We start from the raw sequence: 14068 nt of genomic DNA, 5'->3' as shown, positions 1-14068 counted from the left end.
AACTGTACTGTTGCATGGTCTTATTCCCACTATGGCCATAGGTGTACTATGAGGACTTCTGTGACAAATTTTACTAACACAAGGCTATTGAAAAGTATTGTCATGATATTAACAGCATGTTGATCTTTTGGCTATTCACATTAACTGTGCATGCCTGTGCAGAACACAGGTGTGGACCTGGCAGCGTTTGGACGGACACGTCCACGAGGAGCTCTGCGGCGAGTATCGCGGAGGCCTCGTCCTGTGGCCAGCGGAAATATACAGCTGGTGCACGCAACCGAGGTAACATCAGCTGAAGAGGAAGCAGTCGACGAGGTCATGGCTGTTGAAGAGGAGGTTCCCCTCGGGTCAGTCAGCACCGCTGCACTAAGTCATTGCAGCACCTTTCTGTTCTGTGCATAGCAAGACGAGCAGTCAGTGGTACTGAAACAGGCACCCGGGTTCTTTGAGGAGCAGGGAGCCACTTCTTGGATCTGCAAGCTCATCCCTCTTAGTAAAGCCTGCTCTCTTTACATGTGCATGATTATGCTAGAGAAAGCCAGAAGCACAGTGTGTACATTTGTGTGACGTACAAGCAAAGCAATTTCAAGAGTGTTTTATAGCTGCAGTATCTGTGGATAATTGTTATTGCAGCACCTATATTCTAGATCATGTCGTAATGCCTCCAGCATGCATTCCCTTCCTCCTTGATCTGCGAGTCCTTTGATCATACCAGAAGGTTCATAGTTTTCATCATCAAGAAGAACAAAGCTTGAACACGGGAAAGAAGTCTCATGCCAAGCCATTTGGCTGGAATGACTGTAGTCTAGAAGAATTATAATTTGCAGTGAATTGCAGTAGTGTCCAGTGGCATCAATCATCTACTCCGCAAGCTGGTGCGGCAAATATTTTATGCTGGGTCAAGTGTTTTGGTTATGCATTTTTGTTATGCCGTCAGATTATTGTGCATTTGCTCCAGTTTTCAATTAAATCTAATGAAAAAAGCCAGTGACATCAGCTGTTGGAAACACTAAAATCACTGCTGCAGGTCTGTACCTTTCTCCAAAATCTTGAAGTGCTGCTACAAAAGTACACTTTACCCTTGTATAAGACTAGGTATGTGGAGGATTTTGCCAGTTTTGACCATCGGGGGAACTTCAGTGTCACTGGACCTGCCGCAGTAACCCAGCCAGTGGTAATGGCGTAGTAGTGCTGCTCAACTCAAGTTCGTGGGTTCGATCCCAGCCACTGCGACCGTATCTTAATGGGGCCAAAATGCAAAAATACTTCTGTACTTAGATTTAGGTGCACGTTGAAGAGCCTCAGGTAGTCAGAATTTATCCAGAGAATCCCCACTACTCATAATACTACTACTCACCACTCAAAATCAGATTGTGCTATGCACATAAAACTTTGGGCTTTTATGTGTTTTCTTCAATGTCACTGGCCCTTATATTTCACTCTCGCTTGTCTTGAATGTAAGGTATGGTGGAGTCTAATTACTGTGGGAAATCGGCAGGCTGTATTGGCCCTATGGCTCAGGCATGACAGTTGTGCATGCACTAGGAATGTGGCAGACTCCGTTCAGGGGCAAGGGCCTACTGCACTTCAACATGTGGAGTCCTAAGTATGGCCAGGAAATGCAGTCTTGAAAAGGAACAGCTGTTCGCATGCAAGAGAATGTAGAGGTGACCATGACGAAGAGAACCCACTTGAGCACTTCTAGCTTGCTGTCACATGTTACCGATCCAGAGCTCTTAACTTGGAATAGGACTCCGAGAGCATGAGAAGGCCAAATTCTGATGTCATGCATAGTTGTCCAGCAAAACATCTCAGCTGGTCTCCATTTCTCACTTTGAAAACAGTGCCATTGCTGCAGGGTTATCTGTGGGGCTGAACACTCCATGAAACTTGCATATCTGCATCCATTCAGGTGCACAATTTTCAGTTGCTATTTCTGATGTGAAGCAGCTTGTCAGGCAAGCAGATATAAAGGCATTCTTTCCTGCTGTGTAGTTAACTATTGCAATTATTCATCACGGACCCACTAGTTCCTCCTTCGGGTAGTAAATGGTGTGAAGCTAATGTGAGCGCAATTCAAATGTTCTTCTTCGTGCAATGAGAGGTTAATGTTCACACTGCACATGCAGGATGGAAGTCAGCAGTGCAGAGGAGAGCAGCAACAGCCCTTCATCAGCAGCAGTTGTCAACCTCCGGGCCTTGCGGCCTACCCGCCGGGATCGTGCAGCCTTGTCTGAGCAGCAGCAGTCAGATCCCAGCCAATCCAAACGGTCAGTCTCAGATTCTCTCCTTCTTTCTGCAACTCTTGCTCTGTATGTGCATTTGTTTGTTTGTTTGTTTGTTTGTTTGTTTGTTTGTTTGTTTGTTTGTTTGTTTATTTTCATTCATTCATTCATTCATTAGTGTTCATAGTCTCGGGGTCTGAAAGCGTTACATAGAGGAGTGGAGAAACATTAGTGACAGCATTTATGAAAGTGGCAGTGTCATTGATGGCAGCAATGAAAGGGAGAAAATGGTTACATTCACAGCTGGTTAAAGGAGAAGAAAGAATGAAGATATGCATTAGTGCAACACTTGGCAACCCACTTTGAGGTGATGAGCTCTCATGGGTCATCTTCTCTTCTGGTAAAAAGAACAGTAGAATCTCATTAATTTAAACTCCCAAGGGGATCGGAAATTCATTCAAATAAAATGGAGTTCAAACCAAGGAGAGCTACAATGAGCTAAGTGCACTCGGCAAACTAAGGCGAGCACGCACACTTGAGTTCGGTCTCGGCTTCCCAGGCCTCTTTCCTCTTCATTTTTACGGCGCGCAACATTACGGTAGTTAGTGACACATCAAGCCTGAGTCAAAGGTGAAGGTTTGTCCAAAAAAGCGGTACCTGGGAGTGAGAAAATGTTTACCAAATAACTGTGCAAGGTATTGGGGTTCGAATTCACAGTAGTTTTGCTCAAAACGAATACAATAGAACCTTGTTGAAGCATTTTAGAGGAAACAAATGCTAACCAAGAAAACTTGCAATCCCAAGTCACTAAGTGAATTCACAGACTTAACTTAATTGCTTAACTTGACCGTTACACAAATCGTTACAGCAAAAGATGTCAACACGCACCGAGTTGAAAAGGAGTTGAGCGACCCAAAGCCCACATTGTTGTTGTTGCGGGCTTCGGCATGCTTACAAAGCATACCAAAGCATTCAGCCTGGGTCAGCAACTCGAGCACCGGCAGCATATGGCGTAACTGAGCACGGCCGCATGGGCCCCACCTTGAAAGCTATCTGCGGTGGGTGCAGAGTCTAGGCTTGCCGAGGGCTGCTGGTTTTGTGTGCACTGTGTTCTTGGCACTTAGTTCACATTGAAGCAAAAGGCAGCACGAAAGGCAATTCACTCGCTGCTGCTGCCGCTTTTCCTCATGCCAGTATTTTGACAGCGAGTGTCCGCGGTCATCAAATAAGATGTTTTCATGTTTGCCTGTAGACTCTTGACGCCACACATGTTAATCTAGTTAATAAGCAGATGTTTACAATATTATACAGCCAATAAATATACTATCCTTACTTCATGTAGCTGTCTAATAATGTGCTATCGCAACCAATGCTTCGCCTTTCGGGCAAAGCTACGACGTTTTCTTGTTTACATGGAATCTAGCGGAGAGAAAGCGTGTTATATGACATTATATGTTATATGAAAGCTCGACGTGCATGTGGAGTTAGTGGTGCCCAAGCGACTCGAGACACACATTGTTTTCCTCTACGAAACCGAAACAATATCGACCTGGTGGGTGACTCTGGAAAATGACGCCTGCGGTGCCACCTGTTAAGAGCATGCAGTGCGCTTCCAACGGCACTATGTCACACTGTAAGCTGTGGAACATGTAGTTGGAGATGCTTTATCACAATAGATTGGCGATGATAACTGTGAATGTGGCATGCGACGACCCAGGAGGAGATTTGCTGTTGCCAGAATAGGGAACTGAGTGTGTGCTGGCATTTTTCAATGAGACAGGCGGGCAAGTACTGCGGGGAAACTGCAGCCGCGGGCAGCTACTGTTCTCAATTGTGCGCATGCCTCTTGCCTTTTCTTGTGTACCTACATGGCATCTGGTGGCCATAAAGCATATCGTATGATCGCAGTTTGGCAGTGTACTGAACGTTGGTGCTGAAAGATTGTGTTCTCCGGAAATGTATGAACTGGTAAAAAAAGAAGCGGGAATATATTGGATAATTTTGTGTTCTTAATCATGAGCGTTGGCATGGGGAAATCATACGTAACAAGATTGTATAAACAAGGTTCTAATGTACATAGTACCTGGCCAGGACCAACTCGACAGTTCGAATTATCCGTCAATTCGAATTAAAGAGACGTTGAATTATCATGATTTCATTATACAGTGGAACCCCGTTCATACGTTTTTCACCGGACCGAGGAAAAAAAACGTAACAGCCGGGAAAACGCAACAGTGAGGAAAGCTCCGAAAATGAATGGAAAAATGCAGCTTCAACTATAGACAATTTATTTCCACAGAGTGCGCTTAAGACTTAAAAAAGTCTATAATGGTGGCTTGCCATTTCTTTCGCTCGCTAGAAATCGCCACACGTTTCTCAATAGCCTGGAAGGCCGCATTGCTGTCAGCGTCGCTGTGAGGTGCGACGTACCTGCGGAGGAGGTCCAGAGCCGCGACGGCTTCTCCAAAGCTAGGATTTGGCAACTCCCCGGCATCATGCGGCTCGTGCTCCTCATCGTCACCACGCCACGGCAATGGCAAAGGACGAAGGAATATCCGTGGGAAATTTTGCCCTCTTTGGCGTAATCATGCTAACGTGCTAACGATTGTTTAGTATTACTGCGGAGCACGCGCGTCCGAGCACCCCGGTTGCGCGCAGCGCGCCGTGGGAGAAATGTAAACAAGAGAGGAGAGCTGGCCCAATAGGCGGAGCAACGCCACGAGCAACGCCAACTTCCGGTTTCACTTTAGCTTCACAAAGAGTGATGCCAGGGCCTCTCCTGAGTTTCCTTCTTCCTCCGTTTCCAACAACGATGCGGTGACCGTAATCACAGTGATGATAGTGAGAGCAGTTTTCACGAATGGCCACTTAGTGGCGGCCTCTCGAACTGGCGTGCGGCTTCTTGCAGCCAGTTCCATAGCCAAGCCCGGCCAAGCCCAGCCAAAATGGCAGCTGAAACGCGTTGCCTAGTTTAGCCCAGGCGGGTGCTGGGTGCTAAGTTGCGACGTATCATGCGGGAACGTTTTCACAGCTACTACGTAACAGCAGGGTTCCTTATACATTGTATCCTATGGAAGCTATGCTGGGACCGGATGAAAAGAACGTAGCAGCCGGGAAAACGCAGCAGTGAGGAACGTAACAGCGGGGATCTACTGTAGTAAAAAGAGGGAGGGCATATTTCTTATACAACATAGACCGCTTATAACAATTTCGTTAGAGTCGCAAGTATCCACACTGTAATTGGTACCGCGCTATAACCAAAACAACAATTTTAAATCCTTTCACACTTGCGAAACATGTAAACCAAGCTGCTGAACGTATCTGGCAATTGAAGCATGCAACTGGGATGTTTACATTCTTTTAAATTCACAAACATTCGAAGTTTAATGCCCGGTGACTGGCCTTTACAGACAGCCTTCGCATGAAGCAGCCATATTAAAGGAACACTAAAGCAAAACATTAAATCAGTTTAGACAGATAAAATGTTCTTTGAAAACACTGTTGTCGTTAATTTTGAAGTAATAGGTTGATTATCAGAACATAAAATGAATGTCTAAGGTTCAGCTTATGAACTTCGTGCCAAATCCCTGCCGATGGCACTGTGACGTCACAAATTTCACAGTTTCTTTTTTTTTTTTTTTTTTTTCGTACTAAGGCCCCATAGGCTCAGCAAAAGTTCCTGAAACTTGCCATGTTCAATCTTTGGCTCCTTTAGAACACAATCTAGTCTATATTTACCCCTAAAGAATTAACTAGGCCCTAGATGACGCTTTCTCATACAAGGGGCATACTCTCATACAAGCGTGAAGTGGCCTGAGACAACATCCTGCTATCCTGATAAGGCTGCATTTGTACCTACTTCCACTGCCTTGGCTGTCATTAATCTGAGCAATGAAGCTGGGTGCCAAAAAGCCACTTCAATGCCCCAAAGCATAGGCACTTTAATATAGAGGAACATGCATTGTTAAGGCCAAACTACACAGACACTTGCCAGTGCGCGAAAGCTCGTGCCCATGCGCCTATGCATGCACAAATAGTGCGGGACATATTGTACATGTCGAAGCACGGTGCAAGCACATATATTGTCTCTAGACAAATATCTCCAAACAAAAATACAAAATTATGCCTACCAACGCAAAAATGGTGAGCTAAGTGGGCATGCACTGGCACGCGTCTTGTAGTTTCAAACTGCCATTCCTCGCAAGGCGCAGTAAACGCAAGGCGCGCTGGTGCAAGCTTTCACACGCTGGAAAGTGTATGTGTAGTTTGGCCTTTACCCTGCTAACTTGCCAACTGCAATATTATGTAAGATAAGCTGATGTCCAAGACATGGCGCCTACAATGTGTTTCCAACTCTGAGAGAGCTGTCGATGGAGCACAGATTTGGACATCACCTATTTTTGCTTTTGGTCTACAGAAGGCTGTGGTTGGAACTCGGGGTGTCTACCAACCGGGAAAACCGGGAATACTCAGGGAATTTCAAGTGTTTGGAAAACTCAGGGAAAACTCAGGGAATTTGTGCTTCTATCAGGGAAAATTAGCTGTAATTTTATTGAAAGGGAACGAAAGTTGTGTTAACGCTGGCTCCAGTAACAGAGGAATCGCAACGAATCGTCATTGACGCCGTGTCATCGGCACAAGGTATTTCCAGAGCAGTTAACGACCGATTTTCCAGATGCCCGATTTTTCTGACATGCCCGATAATTCGCACGGCTTCGCGGCACCACCACGTACTCCATATAGTCAATGCATATTGCCCTGACTGCAGTTCTGAAATGGCATTAATCAAAGCCACCACCGCCGCCTCGAACCGGCACTCTCGCACGCAGATCCGCTGGCAGCCGTAGCCACCACCGCGGCAGCGTTAGGCCGAGCTGCTTCTACGTTCGCTATTAAGCTTCTTGCCATGTGTTGCCATGTTTTTGATTGAAAGAATTTGCCGCTGTCAGCAATGGCACCGACTCCGCCTTTGTAATCCTCGCGATTGGCTTCGAAGCTCGCAAAGCACTGCGCGTTGCGTAATGCCAGTCTCCGAAAGTTAGCTTCGCCTCAGTACAGCAGTGTTACGCAGTAAAGCATAACAAGCGTAGGAAGGGGCAATTGTCACGGGACACAGTATGTATTCCTTAATTATACACGCGTGCACCCCCGTCTGCTGTCACAGTACGAACACCAATATGCCTAATAAGTGTACTGACAGGCCTTAAGAGCTTTTTCGGACGAGCCTGTGGCAATTTTAGCCCTTAAGGGCAGTTAAAGACATTCATTTCTTTCGGACTGCCCGATTTTTCGGATGTTTTTGTGGCCCCTAGGGAGTCCGGAAAATCGGACGTTCACTGTACAACTGACAAAGAGGATGCTTCAAATGATCCATAGGGTGAACGCATGGCATAAGGAGGATGAGAACAGAGAGGACCGACGCACTGAGGAAGTAACAGGAAAGGAAGCGTAGTGCCGCCTCTTTGAAGGAGCTTGAGCTCAAAAAAGAAAGTGTTGGCTGACGCCGAGATGCAGGTGTCCCTCATCCAAACCAATATAAACTCTTTAAAGCAGTGAAAGCCAACACTGAGGTGTTGTGTATGGGCTGAGAGTATGTCAGGACAGTTGACGTTGACTTCCCAGCTGCTGAGAGAGAATCTTAGTTGTGACAAAGTTCAGTCCTCATACCGATGAGCTTGCTATCAGTTGATAGAAATAGCTCATATTCAAAAATATTTACTTCTGTATGCATCTCCTTTTCATTCGTATTTGAATATGTTCGACTCAATTTGGAATGGGTTTTGCCATTTTTTTCGCTGTGCATTTTGCTAATACCTTCTTTCTGTTTTCTTTTTAAATAACATAGATATTACTCCTTACTATTCAAACTGGATTAACTCATTTTTTGTTTCAACATGCCTACTAGAGAGTGACAGCATCGGGCAGCATAGTGTCAGCCTGTCTTGACATAAAACAAAGTTCTGGCTCATTCAGGGAATTTCACAAAGGTGCTCAGGGAAAACCTGGAAAACTCAGGGAATTTGGAAATGTCAACTTGGTAGACACCCTGGAATTGACTTGTAAGGCTACCACCTGGAGTAAAATTACAATTGTTGTGCTACTGGGCCAGGGTGCACCCAAAGTGTAATATATTATTTCTGTGGGCACAGGTCACGCTTGGAGCCTGGAGCAGACGACGAAGTTGAGAACTCATCTGACCAGCTCAGGTAGGCGATATTTCATATTTAACCAAACAGCATGCACAGCTGCCTTATTAAAATTGTTCCTTTTATTTTTATTTCGTGTCTTTCTGCCTCTCCCTCTACTTGTTACTAGACGTGCGACTGTGCATCTCCTTGCTATACATAATAAACTTCATAAATCAGTCTACTATGCGCTTTTAAGTGTGATGGTAGATCCACTGCACCATGGAGGAAGGAAAATCTAAGGAGGGGCCCTGAGGTCACTCTTTGTAAAGCTTAGTGACGCTGGAAGCTGGCCACTCTGTCTGTCTGTGTCGGGCTAGATTCTCCTCTCTTGTTCACATTTCTCGCCTCCAGCGTGGTTACACGCCGTAGCAATCTGACCAACGGTGCAACCGCAGCGTATTCCATCGTGATACGACCTATGACAAGCCCATCTGCAGTTTATGAGAACAAGTACTTATGCTGGTCATGGCTTCATCAGAATCGTTTTGCATAATTGAAAACGCTTTGGGGTGCTGACAGCGGAGGTGTGAAGAGCCACAGCGTGCCAACGAACGTTCCAACAGAGAAGAACATGTTTACGCGCTTAAATACATTGACTGCGGCCTGAGGTATATTGTTCTCACGGTAAATGAAGCTTCACGGAAACAAAGCTCTGCGGTGCCAAATAGTAAGCACGCATGCCCATGGCTAGCGCGTTGACTGGGCCTACGTAAGTGCAGTCGACTCTTGTTACAACGGACCCTGGTAATCCAACAAAATATGTCCGTTTTATCTGAAGTTCGTAATACCCGAGACGCCTCACTTCTGAAACATTCGTCGCGATATCTAACAACTTTATTGCAAAGAGTGAGTGACGAACGTCCAAAGTAAGCAAACAAAAGTCGTAGTTTTGCCCAAAAGGTGAAGCAGTGGGTGAATTGACCTTCATGCTGTCTCTCGTTTCAACACAAGCTAAACGTCGAAAGCTCAGCTCGTACAAAGCTACCTGCACTGGGCACACTTTGTCCACATCGCAGATCAGCCCACGCAGCTGCGCCGTTAAAGCAACCACTGGAGTAGAGACCCACCCGTGCCTCGTGCATGAAAGACGGCGCGCTTCCGCCCCGCTTTCCTCCCTCCCTCGCGCACAAGATATTGAGCCGCGATCATTGGCTGACCCTCACAAGTCAGTTGCCAGCTCATGTCGACACGGCAAAAGTCCGTCTTATACGCCCCATTTTGACAAAAATTGACGCTAATTTTGTCCGCCGTAGCCGATAGTCTGTTGTAGCACGGTCGTTAAAAGCAAACTTAATTGCATTTATAAAATAGGCGGACCAACTAAGGTTGAAATATGGTCTGTTATATCCGAAAGTCTGTTGTACGCTAACGAGCGTAGACTGTATGTATGTGCCATCAGCCATTTGAGTGCGCACAGGTGTACATTCTTCAGTCGAGCTTTGTTCACTCTTGTACCGCAGCCGCCAACCTTCACTTCCCTGCGCCCCTTGAGCACACATAAGATTACTGCAGTAAAGGGTGTTCGTCCCTTTATTACTCACAGCAGCCGCTTCGTTCCCGTCCTTTCACATGGCTGTTTTACTTGACACAATTGCGTCGCCCGCTGTCAAAAGCAGCAACACTGCACAGCTGTCACTGACGGGCAAGGTGTTCATCGTGCGTAATCTGAAGGACAGCGGTTTGAGCCTGTGATGTGACACGTTAGCATGAATCTAATGAAGACGAGAAATATATCCGCACGTCGTCCTTCATTTGAGATGTGGTATGTGGTGTACGTCGTTGCATGCGCGCTCGTTTCACGCTTTTTACTTCGTGTCCCACCTGGCCACAACAACTGGGGGAGCACGGTCCAGGTAGCATAGTGGAACAAAACACGGAGACTAATGCAATCCTGTGCACACTACACCTTTGCCACGGTACTAAACCCACAGAGTGATTGTGTGAGCACACACAACCATAACACAGCCACCATTGTGGCCCGGGAACATGGCCACTACAACAACAAAAAAAAAAGAAGAAGGAGAAAATACCATGTGACTTCCTCTACACTTTTCTCCTAGCGTGCAGAGGGGATAAGGCCTCTCCTCGGTTCTTTTCCTTCCTCCATGCAATGCAGCAATGCACCAAGACAACAAGACAAAGAGCAGAGAAATAAGTAAACTGGACAAAGTGCTTATCTTAGTCTTGTCTATTTGTTCAGTTGGTTTATCAGCTGGTGTTGAATGCAGTAATGGCAAATTATAAAAAAACATGCTATCGTATCGTCGTATGAAACGTAAGTCGTTGAATACTTAAGTGCATTATACTGAGGTACTTTGCAATGATTCCTGATAGCCGTGCAACACTTTGCACAGGCTCGACTGTTGCTGATAATTGACATTCGCAGACGTGGTTTGGACCAGAAAGAAAATATTTGCAAGCGCAAGCAATTATTGTTACGTCTTGTTGTTTATATTGTCTAACTCATTAGTCTCCGACTGATTTTCTGGACTTTATAGACTTGACAACAGCACCCCTACATGCCCCATAGAACCAGCGTACAGCTGACGGTAACCAAAATTTCAGATGCCACTTTATTTCTCATTTGAGTTTCCAATCTTAATCTGCTCGTGCAGCAAATGCTGTGGCCTTGGACAAAGCTGTTGCAGTTCATGCTGTTCAAATTTATTTCCTTGTGAGAAGGAGCCAGGACAGAAAGCTCTGACGAGTTTGACAGTGGACCCGACCCCTTTGATATGGCAGCAGTTTTTAAAAAAAATACATACAGCCTAAAAAAATGCATACATACAATAATACAAACATACATATTTATAAACAAATATAAATACGCATATATATTCACATATGTGCCTGTTATGAATAGTAAAACCTTGTTCATACATTTTGGGGAAAAAAGAAAACACTAGAAAAGTTGTACTAACCAGGAAAACGTAGGATCCGAAGCCACTAAAATATTTGGCAGACTAAACTATTTGACGTCTACGTAATGCAACACGTTGCGGCAATAGTTGCAGCACGAGTCATTGACATGCTCTGAGCTGGTGGTGCCCTAACTGCCCAAGACGAGATGCGCATTGTTATCTTACTGCTACTGGAATAGGTAACTCAGTGCGTGCCGGTGTCTCCACATGGCACGGGCTGGCAAGTACTGTTGGGAACCTGATGCAGCGGGAGGCTATTGTTTTCGATCACACGTGCCTGGCGCCTTTTGTTGTTTACGCGAGATCTAGCAGCTGGAAAACGTATTGTATGATTGCAGTTTCACGATTTTATGAATGTTGGGGCTGAAAGGTTGAGTTTTCCGATATCAATATCAACCGGTGAAAGGGAGGCATAACTGTATTGGGTCAGTTTTTGTATTTTAGATTGTGAACGTTGGCACCGTGAAATCGCACGAAATGGGATCTTATCAGCGAGGTTCTGCTGAGCACATACACATGCATTAAGAGTTAACCAGCTCAATTATGCACATTCCTGCACAAATACAGTACATACTAACAGATATATAAATGTTCACATTTATGTTCATATCTACACATACATGAATTCCTACTGGCAATGCAGCCTAATTTGAGAGTTTTCATTGCAGAAGACTTCGAAATTTTCAGAATTAGGTTTATTTAGGAGAGACAGCACTAGTGTAAAGTTAGAGTGTTGGTGTGAACCACTTTTCATTGTGCCTCGTTTCTTGGATGTAAGTGTTTTCATAAAGCTTAGACAATGAGAATGTCACGCTCTAGTTCTGCTTTAAATAAAACTGATAATTTAAGAGTAATCGATAATTATTTACCGTGGACATGGCCAGGACATCATATTCCCGGAAAAGCCCACTAGTTTTGTTCACACCATCTCTTTCATTAGCACATGTTCCTTGGCAGCTAAGGCTCTTATCGAAGAGCTCTTGCTTTGATTCAGGACCAAGCTGTTGCATTCAAATATAAGCAAAGCCTAGCACATTTCCAACCCATGAATGCTGTGTTCCTTGCACAACTATAGTAAAACCAACTGATAAAGCTCGCTTGCATTTGTTTCATTAGTAAAAGGTGACGTGTCGCAAAAAAAAAAAAAATACTCGGCACTCATGCTGTACTGAGCATTGTTTCAGAAACAGGTGTCGCTGCTTGCAAATTTGTTGCTGGCCGCACATTGTTCTTTGCAAATGCAGTAGATTATATGCAAAATTTTGGAAGCACGCTTTCCAACACACCTAACTGGCTCTTGCCATGGCTGACCTCAAGCTAATTAACACTCCTGAAGCTAAGAAATGCATCTTGAGAGCTTGAATGGCACGAGGAACGAAGGACAGCAGGAATGGTGGTACCAGTCCGCACGCTAACGCTTTATTTGTGATTCTAATCTGCCATCTTGGTTAGATCAGATGATGTTTATGAAGTGTACTTTCAGGCTTTGGGTATCGTCTATTGGTAGTGGATATAGTTCATGCTTTCTTGCATGTTCATGTTGCAGGCAAAGCTTGTCCAATGTAACAAGTGAACATTACTGCATTTAATTAAAGGGAAAACACACTGGCGTGAACAGAGCACGGTTGTTGTACAGTGCGCAGGCGGGGAATGCAACGGAGGAAGAGGCGCAGAGGTCTGAGCCGTGAGTGTCATCGTGAGCTTGTGTGCACGGGGACCACCACTGGGGCGGGGCTCCTCTCTTGGCGCAGGCGGGGAACCACCGGACCAGTGGCCAACGGCAACGAGAACACCAGCCCCAACAACAGCCAGCAGCCCCCAGAGAATAACAATATGGTACGCCAAGCATAGTTGTGTTGTTAACCATTAAGTGGAGCTCCTTCTATTAATGCAGGCTTGTTAAGAATGCTGACAGAAATTTTTAAGCCCCGCAGAATCTGTGAATCTCTGCTCTGACATCCATGACACAGGTTCACATTACAGTGATTAGTACCTGGCCACATTACTGATTGAGCTTCGTGACTGTAGTTAGGTAGTGTTGTCACCTAGTTTCTCAAACAGTACTCTCAATCTTGCTGCTTCTTTATGGCCTACAATATTTTTCAGTTTTGTTACACATCACCAATAATGTTGCTCATCTGATTTGAAGGAGTAATGAAGCAGAATTTCTTACACCACCAGTGTCACAGTGTTCCTTGCTCTCTTTCTCTCTCTCTCTCTCTCTGTTCATTGACTACTGGGTCCTTCAAAAACTCGTCTTTCGGTGCATGCATAAGGGGAAAGGATTGTCATCATGTTGTAGAGGGACTTGCATCATATCTCTCACTGTAATGAAATTTGTAAACAACACATAATAATTTGCTTATACTATTACAACAGCTGCCTGCAATGGACTTTGTATAAGTGTGCACTTCTTGGCACTACATCACACTTTCTTCTTAGATATTTGCTATTTACACTCGGTTAAGCTTTCCAGGTGTCAGTATCTGAGCTTGATCTTCATGTGTAGAATTTCAACCGCAGAATCAAGACTAGGACATTTGGTAAAGTAAACAAAATTTCACTTTAGGTGTGAGAGAAGTGTTACAACTTTGCTCACCAACTTATATGTGTTCTCATTCTGTTTTACCGTCTTTTGCGCAGGGAACAAGGAGTACACGTCTCAAGCAATGAGCAGCTGAGGTAAAAGTTCAATGCAGTGTAAAATAAAGGCTTTTTTTGGCAGGAACATCGT

The 14068-nt window shown here is 45.0% G+C and overlaps 1 protein-coding gene across 6 annotated transcripts in view; it reads left to right on the top strand.

Moving 5' to 3' along the window:
* Window positions 1-14068, top strand: part of pds5 (cohesin associated factor B pds5) — a 74478-nt gene that overhangs the window by 54298 nt on the left and 6112 nt on the right. For 2 of the 6 annotated variants that reach the window (XR_008613635.1, XM_055073650.1), the window contains exons 23-28: window positions 163-347; window positions 2130-2270; window positions 8375-8431; window positions 12971-13018; window positions 13086-13170; window positions 13978-14016. Coding sequence is in view for 5 of the 6 variants with exons in the window: in XM_055073650.1 (XP_054929625.1) it covers window positions 163-347; window positions 2130-2270; window positions 8375-8431; window positions 12971-13018; window positions 13086-13170; window positions 13978-14007 (546 nt within the window). In the remaining variant the exon portion in view is untranslated. Of the gene's footprint in view, window positions 1-162; window positions 348-2129; window positions 2271-8374; window positions 8432-12929; window positions 13020-13085; window positions 13171-13977; window positions 14063-14068 lie in introns of those variants that run through there. The other 4 variants (XM_050184094.2, XM_055073649.1, XM_055073651.1 and 1 more) reach the window with 3 other exon arrangements.

The sequence above is a fragment of the Dermacentor andersoni genome, chromosome 4 (genome assembly GCF_023375885.2).
Source record: "Dermacentor andersoni chromosome 4, qqDerAnde1_hic_scaffold, whole genome shotgun sequence".
NCBI classification, from domain to species: Eukaryota; Metazoa; Arthropoda; class Arachnida; order Ixodida; family Ixodidae; genus Dermacentor; species Dermacentor andersoni.
Note: the sequence above shows the minus strand (reverse complement) of the source record. Positions and strands in the feature narration are given on the sequence as shown.